The sequence below is a fragment of the Heterodontus francisci genome, chromosome 11 (genome assembly GCF_036365525.1).
Source record: "Heterodontus francisci isolate sHetFra1 chromosome 11, sHetFra1.hap1, whole genome shotgun sequence".
Classification (NCBI taxonomy): Eukaryota; Metazoa; Chordata; class Chondrichthyes; order Heterodontiformes; family Heterodontidae; genus Heterodontus; species Heterodontus francisci.
The window spans coordinates 31,762,627-31,777,157 of NC_090381.1; the positions used below are offsets into that span (position 1 = coordinate 31,762,627).

The 14,531-nt window shown below is 44.1% G+C and overlaps 1 protein-coding gene across 1 annotated transcript in view; it reads right to left on the reverse strand.

Moving 5' to 3' along the window:
* Positions 1-1,096: 1,096 nt before the first annotated feature.
* Positions 1,097-14,531, reverse strand: part of klhl6 (kelch-like family member 6) — a 62,634-nt gene continuing 49,199 nt past the window's right edge. Inside the window, exons 6-7 of the mRNA XM_068041929.1 lie at positions 11,846-12,059; positions 1,097-2,711 (exon numbers count right to left, since the gene is read on the reverse strand). Of these exons, the coding sequence (XP_067898030.1) occupies positions 2,410-2,711; positions 11,846-12,059 (516 nt within the window). The 3' untranslated portion in view covers positions 1,097-2,409. The remainder of the gene's footprint in view (positions 2,712-11,845; positions 12,060-14,531) is intronic.

A 14,531-nucleotide genomic window follows, 5' to 3' on the forward strand; every position in this document is an offset into this window, starting at 1 on the left:
ATAGGGACAGAGAAGTTAAACACTGGGGAATAGTGGGATATAGAGAGGTTAAACACTGGGGAATATAGGGACATAGAGAAGTTAAACACTGGTGAATAGTGGGACATAGAGAGGTTAAACACTGGGGAATAGTGGGATATAGAGAAGTTAAACACTGGGGAATATAGGGACAGAGAAGTTAAACACTGGGGAATAGTTGGATGTAGAGAAGTTAAACACTGGGGAATAGTGGGATATAGAGAAGTTAAACACTGGGGAATAGTGGGATATAGAGAAGTTAAACACTGGGGAATATAGGGACAGAGAAGTTAAACACTGGGGAATAGTTGGATGTAGAGAGGTTAAACACTGGGGAATAGTGGGATATAGAGAAGTTAAACACTGGGGAATATAGGGACAGAGAAGTTAAACACTGGGGAATAGTGGGATATAGAGAGGTTAAACACTGGGGAATATAGGGACATAGAGAAGTTAAACACTGGGGAATTTTGGGATATAGAGAGGTTAAACACTGGGGAATATAGGGACATAGAGAAGTTAAACACTGGGGAATAGTGGGATATAGAGAGGTCAAACACTGGGGAATATAGGGACAGAGAAGTTAAACACTGGGGAATAGTGGGATATACGGAGTTTAAAGACGAGGTAATAGTAGAATTTGGAAAATTAAACACTAGGGAAATTAGGCATATGGGAACACAAGAGCAAATGTAGACTATTCAACCACTCAAATCTGTTCTGCCATTCAGTTAGATTGGCCGGAATTTTATGGTCAGCAGCAAAGCGACGATGTTTGCCGTTGACCGCTGAGTAATGTGAACTTAGCTAGTTCATTGGCTGCGGCAAGAACGTTTTGGGCAGCAAGGCCTGCTGATGAAAGGATCTGTGAGGCCTAGCAGCAAGGTGCATTCCTCGTGAAGCCATTGCCACTGATGACATCACGAGCTGAAGACACACCCCTTGAGGTCAGTCTTCAGCTCAAAGGCAGGTGTTTCATAATGATTTTAAGTACTTTTAAACACTTGAGGCACTTTTTAGAACTTCTAGAAACCTTTACATACTTTTGAACACTTTAACAAACATTGACTGCTCAGAATTTTTCAGCTCGGCTCACAATTTATTTTTTTCTTTGGTTTCTGCAGTTTTATCAGCTCAATTTAATTACATGTATTTATTTGCCTCTGAAACTTTATGTAAAAATTATGATATTTTATATTTTTTCTTATCTGTGAGACTTTTGCATCATTTAATTTTAATCCCTTTTACCTCCCTTTTATCTGAACTTGAGCCTGAGTATCCCTTGCAGTTTCCCAGTTTAAACTCTCTTCCTCCCTCCTTCTCCCGACCTCTCACCCCTTTTCCCATAGTGATCAAGCTGCAGGGACATCATCTGGGGACTGTACAAGCAGAGTATGCAATGCGCAATTAAGTTAGAACTATAACAGACACACACGCACACTAACAAACATTATCTCGATATTGTACAAAATGTAGTTTAAAGGCTCCAATCAAAGCCGAATTAATCTGAAATTTAAAAAAACAGACAATTTTGGGAAATAGCATCATTAACAGCTGGAGGGAACATGTTAGAAATGTGTAATGTCTGAGAGGGATTTATAGCATCTCATACATGGCCGATGTGCTCATTGGTAGGCTTTATGCCTGCGAATATCTGCTCTAATTTAAATAGTGTAAAATCCAGTGTTACTTGTGGGTAATCAGCCCAAATTATTGCAGTCCAGGTCCCCGCCATTTGACAAAGTGGCTCAGTGGGACTGTCATCGGAGGCTCCTCCAGAGCACATTCTCAAGTGCAGCAACTTCCTGTTGCCAGCATAAATCTGCACGTGTGCATACCAGCAGTTGCGGCTTCCTTCTGACCCCAATAGCGGTGAATGTTGCTATTAGGACCACAAAATCCAGGCCATTTTGGTTGATCTGTATCTTTACTCTAATCACCCACTTTGCCTTACAAGCTTAGACTAATCAACCCCTTCCCCCAATTTAACCCTTTTAACCAGTGTGGATTCTCTCTATATCTTTCTGCTCCTGGCATGGTTCCTCTATATCCCACTGTTCCCAATGTGTCTCCATTATATCCCAATGTTTACCCAGTGTATATCCTCTATATCTAGTGTGTAGCTGCTTTATAAAAAAATTACACAAGGAATCTTTTCGGATTAGACTCCGGTTTCCAGATGTTTTGACGTTGCAGTGTTTGTCCCAGACAGCTCATTTGCAATGATTGTACAGTCAGTTCTCTGGTGACATGCAGAGGGAGCAGATCATGTCGACAGGAAAATGTTACATTAAATGCATCCAACTGTTGTGATAGAAGCTCCGGACAATACAGACACTCCAAAAGCCCTGAGGCAGGAGGCGAGTAAGTTGCCCACGATTCTGCTATCTGTCATACGGAGACCGCTCCTGGAACAATGCGACGGACGTGTGTGTAAGATTTCCTAACGGTGACACTGCCGTGGTGTGATACGCCACGGGGCAAGACGCACTCCTCCGTCAGCTTTTGCTTCTCCGTGTCCCAGCACAGCACAGTGGCAATAACCTCGTTCTTCTCGTCACGGCCCCCTGTGATAAAGAGTTTGTTGTTGCACGCCGCGATCCCACAGCTGGCACGCTCATGACCAAACTGTGTGACGAGAGTCCATGAGTCCTCAATGGGGCTGTAGCAGTAAAGGGCCTTCATTGCACCACCTTGGGAAAGAGAGAGAGAGAGAAACTAAAGCAGCAGTCAGAGATTATTGAGGCTGAAACATGGTAGAATGTAAACCAAGGATGGACATTTGGTCCAAGGACACTCCAGTTCAATATTCCATTATTACAGTGTAATGAAACCAAAGGGAGATCAAAGTTCTCCCCCTCATGTACCAGTTGTCTTACCCATGCTTACATCTACAACCCACCCCACACTCCACCTATCTACAACCTCCCCCATCTTTTGACTCCATGCCCACACCATATCCCTCACCCCCACCTACTCAACTCTCCATATCCCTCACCCCCCTACCTACTCAACTCTCCATATCCCTCACCCCCACACCTACTCAACTCTCCATATCCCTCACCCCCACACCTACTCAACTCTCCATATCCCTCACCCCCCACCTACTCAACTCTCCATATCCCTCACCCCCCCACCTACTCAACTCTCCATATCCCTCACCCCCACTGATTCAACTCTCCATATCCCTCACCCCCACCTACTCAACTCTCCATAACCCTCACCCCCCACCTACTCAACTCTCCATATCCCTCACCCCCCACCTACTCAACTCTCCATATCCCTCACCCGCCACCTACTCAACTCTCCATATCCCTCACCCGCCACCTACTCAACTCTCCATATCCCTCACCCCCACCTACTCAACTCTCCATATCCCTCACCCCCACCTACTCAACTCTCCATATCCCTCACCCCCACCTATACAACTCACCATAATCCCTCAACCCTGCCTACCTAACCCTCCCTATCCTTCAACCCCAGCTACACACCTCGCTATATCCCTCACCCCACCTACCCAACTCACCATAACCCTCAACCCCACTTACGCACCTCTCTCCATATCCTTTAACCCCCACCTACACACCTTACCATAACCCTCACCCCCATCTACCCAAATCACCATATCCCTCACCCCCACCTACCCAAATCACCATATCCCTCACCCCCACCTACCCAACTCACAATATCCCTCAACCCACCTTCCCACCATAACCTTCAACCCCACCTAGCCACCTCAACATATCCCTCAACCCCACCTTCCCACCATAACACTCAACCCCACCTCCCGACCTCACCATATTCCTCACCCCATCTTCTCACCATAACCCTCAACCGCACCTACCCACCTTCTCACTATATCCCTCAACCCCACCAAGCCACCTCAGAATATCCCTCATCCCCCCACCTACCCAACTCATCATATCCCTCAACCCCACCTTCTCCCTATACCGCTCAACCCCATCTACCCACCTTCTTACCCTATCCCTCTAGATCTTCTCTCTCCAGAATCACATCAAACCGTCCCTTGACCTCATTGTCTGCTTCAATGTTCTTCTCCAGGTAACTTATTCTTCAACTCATTTGCACCTTTTTGCCTGCCTTGCTTCCTTTTGAAATTATAACTTGTGTCCCCTGCTGATTGAATCCAGTTTCCCAAAAACAATTCCTTCCATCAGCGACTCTTTTGGTACCTGTTTTGGATTTATTAGCTAACTACTCCATGTGATAGTTACAATGGATAGAAATTAATCTCCTGAAGTTATTGTAAAGAAGTTTCTTCAGTAACAAAAGATTGTCCATAAGATGGCGCTGTTGTTTGCTCTTCACTATTGTCACACAACAAAAATAGCATTAGCTTTTACAGCAACCGCGAACACAAGAGAGCTGCATTTTTCACAGATGCCAAATTAGAGAACTTGGAAAAGCTGACAAACAGCTTCAGAAAATCTGACACAGTCCAAAAAGAGCTGACAACTCAATAAGACAAAGAACAACTGAAACACAATACATAATACAGGCCTGTGGCCAAGGCCCACTGCCTCAAGATGCTGAAAACGTCAAATAGCTGGTTGTTGGTTTTGGTATTTTTATTGATGTTTTGGGCCAAATTCCACAATTCAGTTTGTTGTTTTGTGAAGCTGCAACCCAATGGCTTCATGTATAGGAAACGTCAGAACGGAGCCCCTCGAGCCTCTTCCGGCATTCAGTTAGATCATGGTCGATCTGCATCTCAACTCCATTTAGCCACCTTTGCTTCATATCACTTGATACCCTTATCCAACAAAAATCTATCAATATCAGCCTTAAAGGTTCCAATTGTCCGAGCTTCACAGCTTTCTGGGGAAGAGAGATCCAGATTTCCACTACCCTCTGTGTGAAAAAGTGATTCCTGATTTTATTCCTCAATGGCCTTGCTCTAATTTTAAGCTTATGCCTGCTTGTTCTGTAATTGCTCCATCAGTGAAAATATCTTCTCTACATCTAGCCTATTGAATTCTTTTAATTTTGTAAAGACCTTAATTAGATTACCCCTCAACCTTCTAAAGGCAAGAGAATACAAGCCAAGTTTATGCAACCTATCTTCATATAAGGAGAGGTGAGAGTGACTCCCATTGACATCAAGGCAGCATTTGACCGAGTATGGCATCAAGGAGCCCTCACAAAGCTGAAGTCAATGGGAATCAGAGGGAAAACTCTCTGCTGGTTGGAGTCATACCTAGAGCAAAGGAAGATGGTTGTGGTTGTTGGAGGTCAATCATCTCAGCTCCAGGACATCACTGCAGGAGTTCCTCAGGGTACTGTCCTAGGCCCAACCATCTTCAGCTGCTTCATCAATGACCTTCCCTCAATCAGAAGGTCAGAAGTGGGGATGTTCGCTGATGATTGCACAATGTTCAGCACCATTCGCGACTCCTCAGATACTGAAGCAGTCCGTGTAGAAATGCAACAAGGCCTGGATAATATCCAGGCTTGGGCTGAGAAGTGGCAAGTAACATTCGTGCCACACAAGTGCCCGGCAATGAATATCTCAAACAAGAGAGAATCTAACCATCTCCCCTTGACATTCAATGGCATTACCATCGCTGAATCCCCCACTATTAACATACTGGGGGCTACCATTGATCAGAAGCTGAACTGGAGTAGCCATATAAATACCTTGGCTACAAGAGCAGGTCAGAGGCTAGGAATCCTGTGGCGAGTAACTCACCTCCTGACTCTCCAAAGCCTGTCCGTCATCTACAAGGCACAAGTCAGGAGTGTGATGGAATACTCTCCACTTGCCTGGATGCGTGCAGCTCCAACAACACTCCAGAAGCTCGACACCATCCAGGACAAAGCAGCCCACTTGATTGGCACCCCATCTACAAACATTCACTCCCTCCACCACTGACTCACAGTGGCAGCAGTGTGTACCATCTACAAGATGCACTGCAGCAATGCACCGAGGCTCCTTAGACAGCACCTTCCAAACCTCCATCTGCCACAGTCTTGCCCGCTCACTTAATCTGTTTGTGTCCCTTTGCAACTTTCTGCACCCAACCCCAAAGCTTACTGTGCTAACTTCGTATTTTCTGTAAACTTGTATATAGCTATGAAAAAAATCAGGCTTGTCAGCAAAGTTAAAGCTTCTGTAATAAAAGGGACAGTGGCAGCATGGATACAAGGTTAGCTGAGTGATAGGAAACAGAGAGTAGTGGTCAATGTTATTTTCGGACTGGAGGAGGGTATACAGTGGGGGTTCCCCAGGAGTCAGTGTTGGGACCCCTGCTTTTCTTGATCTATAGTAATGACATAGACTTGGGTGTACAAGGCACAATTTAAAAATCTGCTGATGACACAAAACTTTGAAGTATTGTGAACTGTGAGTCAGATAGAGATAGATTTCAAGAGGACATAGACAGCCTGGTGGAATGGGTGGACCTGTGGCAGATGAAATTTAATGCAGAAAAGTGTGAAGTGACACATTTTGTTAGGAAGAACAAGGAGAGGCAATATAAAGTAAAGGGTACAATTCTAAAGCGGGTGCAGGAGCAGAGGGACATGGAAGTATATGTGCACAAATCGTTGAAGGTTGCAGGGTAGGTTGAGAAAGCTGTTTATAAGGCATATGGGTATCCTGGGCTTTATAAATAGAGTACAAAAACAAGGAGGTTATGGTGTATCTTTATATAACCTTGGTTCGACCTCCACTGGAGTACTGTGTCCAATTCTGGGCACCACCCTTTAGGATGGATGTGAAGGCATTAGAGAGGTTTCAGAAAAGATTTATGAGAATGGTTCCAGAGACGAGGGACTTCAGTTACGTAGAGAAGGTTGAGAGGAGATTTGATAGAGGTGTTCACAATCATGAGGGGTCTGGACAGAGATGATAAAGTGTTCCGATTTATGGAAGGGTCGAGAACAAGAGGACATCGATTTAAGGTGAACGGCAAAAGAACCAACGACGACATGAGGAAAAACCTTTTTTTACGAATGAATGGCTGGGATTAGGAATGCACTGCCTGAGAGTGTGGTGGAGGCAGATTCAATTGCGGCTTTCAAAAGGGAATTGGATAATTATCTGAAGAGAAAAAATTTGCAGAGCTACGGGGAAAAGGTGAGGGAGTGGGACTATGTTATAACCGAGGTGGGAGGAGTACACTGTCTTTTCTAGTCCCACTTCTCCGCAGGTCACAAAATATATTTTTTAAATGTTTACCCAGTTACCGATTTGGTCAATCATATATTCTACTCTTTATCCCAGAATAAAATACACCAACCAGGTTTCTTCAGTAACGAAGCAAAGCATTAACACAGAGATTGAAATATGAAACTTCCCTTTTTAAATTCCTTACACACACAGTCGCACACACACTGAAAAAAATACAGAAATTCTCTCTGCAGAGATCAGTTGCATAAAACAGACAAAAAATAAATAAATGAGAACAGAAAGTGCCGGAAATACGCAACAGATCTGGCAGCATCTGTGTAGAGAGAAACAGAGTTAACGTTTCAGGTCAGTGACCCTTCATCAGAACTGGCAAAAGTTAAAAATGTAACAGTCTTTGAGCAAGTGAAAGGGTGAAGGGGGGGAAAGAAGAACAAGAAGAAAGGACTGTGATAGGATGGAGGGGGGAGAGATTAAATGACAGATGTCACAGCACAGAATGCAAATAGAATGCTAAATAGATGTAGCGAAAGATATAGCAGGAGTCGAGAGAGAGTGCTAATGACAGAATAATGAACAGTTCGGCACGAAAGCAAAAACATGAAAAACAAGCTTAAGACTAGCACATGGTTTAAAAATAAATAAATAATATAGTATATATACATTTATATTTTAAAAAAGCAAAAAATGAATACTTTGGCCAAATACTTGCTAAATCTTGAAGAAAAAGAGAGTAGCTATGGAAGGATGTCAGGCGTCCCTTTTGTCTGGCTTCCAGGTATACGGAAACGGATCACTGAGATCTTTTCAGAAGCAATTCGTTCTGGAGATGTCGAGAAATCGTCTAGTAGACTTTCTAGGAGACATGTGGCATCAGGGGTTTCAGCCAACACACAATTGAATCACAGGGTTTTTCAGCTTCTCAGGAGAGATGCAGCACTGGGGATTTTAGCTCTCTCACACTGGATCTTTGCAGGGTTTCTTCAAAGAGGTAGAGGAAGAAGCGAGCTGGGTTGTTCCTTTTTCCTTGGGTGGCAAAACCAACTGTCTTCAAAACAGTTCACACCCCAACTGACTTGAAAACAATATCCAAAACCCCAAAACAGAAAGTAAACCTCTTGACCTCCATAAACCTTGACATGTGGCTTCTCTGTAAACATCTTTTCCAGGTCACCAAGGTATCTGTTGTTTATTGCTTAAAGCACATGCCTTCCAGCAAGGTCATTTTTAAACAACATCTCAGTGTCCATTCCATGAACTGTCAACAACAAAGCAAAGTCCTGCTTCTAAGAAATCTTCAGCTTTCCAGTGACTCCATTGCTGGCATTTATTGCTCATCCTTAGTTGCCTTGGGAAGATGGTGGAGGGCTGCCTTCTTGAACTGCTGCAGTGGTTTGATATGACTGAATGACTTGCTAGGCCACTTCAGGGGCCAGTTAAGAATCGATCAGATTGGTCTGGGGCAGGATTCACATATAGGCCAGACTGGGTAAAAATGGCAGGTTTCCTTCCCAGGACATTAATGAACCGGATGGGTTTTTGAATGACAATCCAACAGCTTCATAGTCCCTTTTCTGGTATCAGCTTTTGAGATGTTAAGATCCAGAATTATTTTTAAATAGATTTCAAATTTTCAATCTGCCATGGTGGGATTTAACCTCACATTTTCTGGATCATTAGCCCAGATCTCTGTATAATTAGTCCAGTAACAACCACCACTTCTACCCCTTCCATTGGAAAAGGCAATTGCTCCAAGCATAAAATATGGAATTCATATGAATTTTGCTACGGTAATCTGGATTGTGCAATTACCATAGAGACGTCAATTGGGTTTAATTGTGTGTGTAATAAGCCATTTAAAATATATTTCACCAAATGTGCGTTTTGTTAGAGTTGTCACTCTCATGTGGACTAATTTCAAAGGAATTCTGTTCCAGTCCCTGATGGAGTAGCATTGTTGACACTTTGTAATCTCACCCCTGGCTCACTACGAAGGCTATTGCAGTTGCAAAGTAATGTTTATTTCACCCGCCCATCAAACTTCCTTGTAGTTTGTACCCGGTAGAGATCTGATAACTTACGCACTCCAAAATCTGCTGGTGTTTTGTAATCACAATCAGAGAAATTCTATAAGAATCACACTATGCTTTTTGCGGTTAAAAGTTGTAAAATAAAATTGTGAATTCAATGTGAAGTGCATAGCCTGTCCGCACTGTGCTTTCTCTTTAGATGCTGATTTTATTTTTTTTTAATCCTTTGTGAGACCTTTTTGGCAAAGTTCCCTGATTTCAGCTGTCAAACACGTTAAAGTTGACCTCAAACTACACGCTTGAAATTCCTGCCTTTAATGCCTGCTCCTCATCTCCCTCATACGCTTGTAAGGAGCAGCACAAGTTCAGACCATAGCCAGCACCTTGAAGCATTGCTATTTTCCCCTGTGTATTGGTATAGGTTTATACAGGCTGTAATCTTACTTGTTATTGGCTTATATCGATGAGCAGCCAATATCACTAGCCCTGACTCACTAACTCACATAGCTTCCTACCACTGCTCTCACACTCCTATAGCAGCATTTCTGGTCGAAATTGCGCTGTACCCAATCGCCCTGGCTTCACATGCACAGAGGATACATCCAGTAATTTCAGTGGAGTGATCTCTGGTAAAGTACTGAGAGAAGGTTTGAATTGCTCCCGAAATTGAGAATGTTTTCATCAGCAAAAACTTGCATTTATATAGCACCTTTGATGCAGCTGCACAGACACTAAACTGACACCAAGAAAGGAACATAGAACTGATGAGCAAATGCTTAGTCAAAGAGCTCGTGGGAGGTTTTAAGCACCATCTTAAAGGAGAAGAGAGAGGCAAAGAGGTTTGGGGAGGGAATTGCAGAGCTTAGGACCCAGGTGGTGAAGGTACAGCCACCAATGGTAGGGTGAAGGAAGCACAGAGTTGAAGGACGACAGAGATCACAGTCTCAGGATAAGGGGTTATCCATTTAGGATTGAGATGAGGAGAAACCTCTTCACTCAGAGGGTTGTGAATCTTTGGAATTCTCTACCCCAGATGACTGTAGGTGCTCAGTTGTTCAAGACTGAGATTGATAGATTTTTTGGGCACTAAGGGAATCAAAGAATATGGATATGGGGTGGGAAAGTGGAGTTGATGTAGAAGTTTAGCCATGATCTTACTGAACGGTGGAACAAGCTCGAGGGGCCGTGGGACTTACTCCTGCTCCTTTTGCCTTTGCTCTTATCTCGGAGGGTTGTAGGACTGGAGGAGATTACAGAGATAAGAAAGGGCAAAACCATGGACTGATTTGAACCTGAGGATGAGAATTTTAAGATCGAGACTTTGCTGTATAGGGAACTAATGCAGGTCAGTGAGCACAGAGTGATGGGTTAATCGGATTTTTAATCGGACTTCATGTGAGTTAGGATACAGGCAGCAGAGTTTTGGATGACCTCAGGTTTATGGGGGTGGTGGTGGAAAAGGGGAGACCGGCCGGAAGGCCAGCAATGCAGAAATGGGTCAGAATTGCTGAACGTTCGCTCAAAACAGAAGCATGTGGTTGGCAACTGTGATTTTACAGTGTGGGTGGAGCAGAGGCGTGCATCTGCTAGCCAGATGTGGAGGAGTCCTCTATTAGAAAAGTTCCACTCCAAACAGCGAGGCTGGAGCGTTTGGGTAGGGGGGAAGTGAAAGTGTTTGGGCAAACAATAATGTGCAAAAAAGCATGTGACAAGACAATAATAACGACATCATAAGACATATCCAAAAAAAACTAGTCAGCTCCAGCCTTAAGAATGGATGTTCCGCATTGAACACTACGGGAGCCCAAAAGTGACAGTTCTAAATGGCTGAACAACAACCAAAGAGCTGAGCAATGTGGATGCATTGGTTACCTTTCAATAAATTTCAATGCTTGAATGAAGCCTATGCACAATTTGAAATCTTCAAAGTTCTTCTACAGCTATTTCGACCCAATCCCAGAATGCCCGCGTGCTGGGTGTACGACATGGGGTAATCGGCCCTTTTATATACCACCGTTAAAGTTATCAGGCCAGTCAGAAATACCCGCAAACAAACAGGAAAAATGCATTTCTATGGCCCCTTATCTTCACAGCAACCCTCAGAGAGTTTTAAACCATTTAATGACACTGAGAGGGTCCAGAAAAGGTCATTCTGGGTATCAGGAATTCAAGTTATGAGGCAAGGTGAAGGAATCTGTGCTAGATTTCTTTGGACAAGAGCTGGCTTGAGAGGCCATTTCTCGACAATGGTCTACTAGCAAAGCACATGAGAAATCGGGATCTGGTAATTGGTGTGAAATTGGAAAAATCAGGAGGGAAATCAGGAAGTACTATTCACACTAAGGGCAATGGAAATCCAAACTCTCTTTTCCAGAAAGCAACGAATGCTGGGACATTAGAAATTTTCAGTTCTGAGATTGATCGATTTTTTAACAGGTAAGGTTGCTAATGGATATGGATCAAAGGTGGGGTAAAGGTGTGGATCTGAGGTACAGATCAGCCATGATCTAAATGAATGTCCAATGGCCTTTACATGTCCTTCTGTTCCTTGAACAAAAAGTTATACCCAAACTCTTTTCCCAGATGTTAACACCTACACTCACCATGGACAATACCACAGCAAAGCAAAGTACCGCAGTCCACATACCTACAACATAAATGTGGTCATTGAATGTAACGGCATTGATGCACTTGGCTTCAACAGGCATGGGTGACTTGAGGCTCCATTTATTGGGTGCAGGGTCATAGCATTGGGTCCTGTCTGTGGCCAGCTTCCCATTGGGTCCTCCTCCAATGACGTAGAGCTTCTTATTGTAGGTAGTGGCAGCAAATGAACTCACATTTACAAGGAGCGGAACGACCTGCAGCAGAGGGAATAATTTGAGTCATGATTAACTGATTCACAGAATGAAAGGAAGCTATTCAGAATAAGGGTTGTGATTGCTTAAGAAAAGTAAGAGAAAAAAATGTACTTTAGTTTCTCTGACTCTTCCCTTCAGCTTCTCTCCATCACCACCTCTACCCCTCCTACCCCCACCATCCCTGCCACCCCCTCCATTGCTGCTTCACATAAAATCCCCCAGGGACAGGGGCAGGTAGAAGAACTCCATGTGATATCAAGAAATAGCTGAGCACACTGGATACAGCTAAGGTTATGGGCCCTGACAACATCCCACTGTAGTACTGAAGACTTGTGCTCCAGAACTGGCTGTGCCACTAGCCAAGCTGTTCCAGTACAGCTACAACACTGGCATCTACCTGGCAATGTGGAAAATTGCCCAGGTAGGGCCTGTTCACAAAAAGCAAATCCAATTACTACCCCATCAATCTACTCTCATTCATCAGCAAAGTGATGGAAGGTGTCATGGACAGTGCTATCAAGCAGCACTTACTCACCAATAACCTGTAAGAAGAACGATAGCAGTCGCATTGGAACAACACCACCTGCAAATTCCCCTCCGAGTCACACACCATCCTGACATGGAACTATATCGCCGTTCTTTTATTGTCACTGGGTCAAAATCCTGGAACTCCCTCCCCAACAGCACTGTGGTTGTACCTACACCATACGGACTGTAATGGTTCAAGAAGGCAGCTTACCACCACCTTCTCAAGGGTAAATCAGGATGGACAATAAATGCTGGCCTTGCCAGCGATGCTCACATCCCATGAACAAATTCCTGAGTAATGAAAGGTAATAATGAGGTGAAGCAAACTAGCAATTTATCTTGTACAACTAATACAGTAACAAGAAGTGCCATTTACATAGTACCTGTAACATAAAAGGACACCCCAAGGTACTTCACTGAAGGGTCATCAGCTTGCCCGAATATGTAAATGAGGCCCACAGACCAATTCCTGCTGATCCTCGGGCCTCCTGGTTCAGGCATGACTCTGCAGCACTGAGTCCAGGCCTGGAAACGGGCCCAGACTAAATTCTGCCCCATATATGTCTCAATCAAGGTGAAGATTAGGAAAAACTTTTTCTCATATAGTATAGAAGACAGAACAGTCTCTGAAAGGAGGGAATTGATTCATGGGCAATTCACACCTTGAGAAAAGAGCTAGACTGCAAGCTGATGAGAATGGCGGGGGTGGGGGTCAGCACAGGGTAGAGCACTGACTGAGTCTTTTAAAGGGATGAAGTATTCCTTCAACTATAGTCTCAACAGGTGACATGCAAGGCAATTTCATGAGGGAATAATCATGCATGGCTCTGGATGGAGCAGAGTTGATAAGCCAAATTGCCTTTTCCTGGTTTACATTTTCTTATCTTAAATAATGAGAAGGCGTGGAGATGGGATTGATCCTTCAAAAAGAGTTGGATTGAGTTGAATGGCTTATTCCTGTTTCCTGGCTCAGAAACTAGTGGGTTCAAGTCCCACTCCAGGATCTTGAGCACATAATCCAGGCTGACACTCCAGTACAGTACTGAGGGAATGCTGCACTGTCGGAGGTCATAGAGTCATAGAGTTATGAAGCACAGAAACAGGCCCTTCGACCCATCATGTCTGTGCCGGCCATCAAGCCAATCTGTTCTAAACTGATTTTCCAGCACTTGGCCCATAGCCTTGTATGCTATGGCGTTACAAGTGCTCATCTAAATACGTCTTAAATGTTGTGAGTGTTCCTGCCTCCACCACCTCTTCAGGCAGTGTGTTCCAGATTCCAACCACCCTCTGGGTGAAAATATTTTTCCTCAAATCCCCTCTGAACCTCCTGCCCCTTACCTTAAATCTATGCCCCCTGGTTATTGACACTTCCGCTAAGGGAAAAAGTTTCTTCCTATTTACCCTATCAATGCCCCTCATAATTTTGTATACCTCTATCAGGTCTCCCCTCAGCCTTCTGTGCTCTAAGGAAAACAACCCTGGCCTATCCAGTCCCTCTTCATAGCTGAAATGCTCCAGCCCAGGCAACATCCTGGTGAATCTCCGCTGCACCCTCTCCAGTGCAATCACATCCTTCCTATAGTGTGGTGCCCAGAACTGTACACAGTCCTCCAGCTGTGGCCTAACTAGCATTTTATACAGCTCCATCATAACCTCCCTGCTCTTATATTCTATGCCTCGGCTAATAAAGGCAAGTATCCCATATGCCTTCCTAACCACTTTATCTACCTGTGCTGCTGCCTTCAGTGATCAGTAGACAAGTACACCAAGGTCTCTCTGTCCCTCTGTACTTCCTAGGCTCCTAGCACCCATTGTATATTCCCTTGCCTTGTTAGTCCTCCCAAAATGCATCACCTCACACTTCTCAGGATTAAATTCCATTTGCCACTGCTCCGCCCATCTTACCAGCCCATCTATATCGTCCTGTAATCTAAAGCTTTC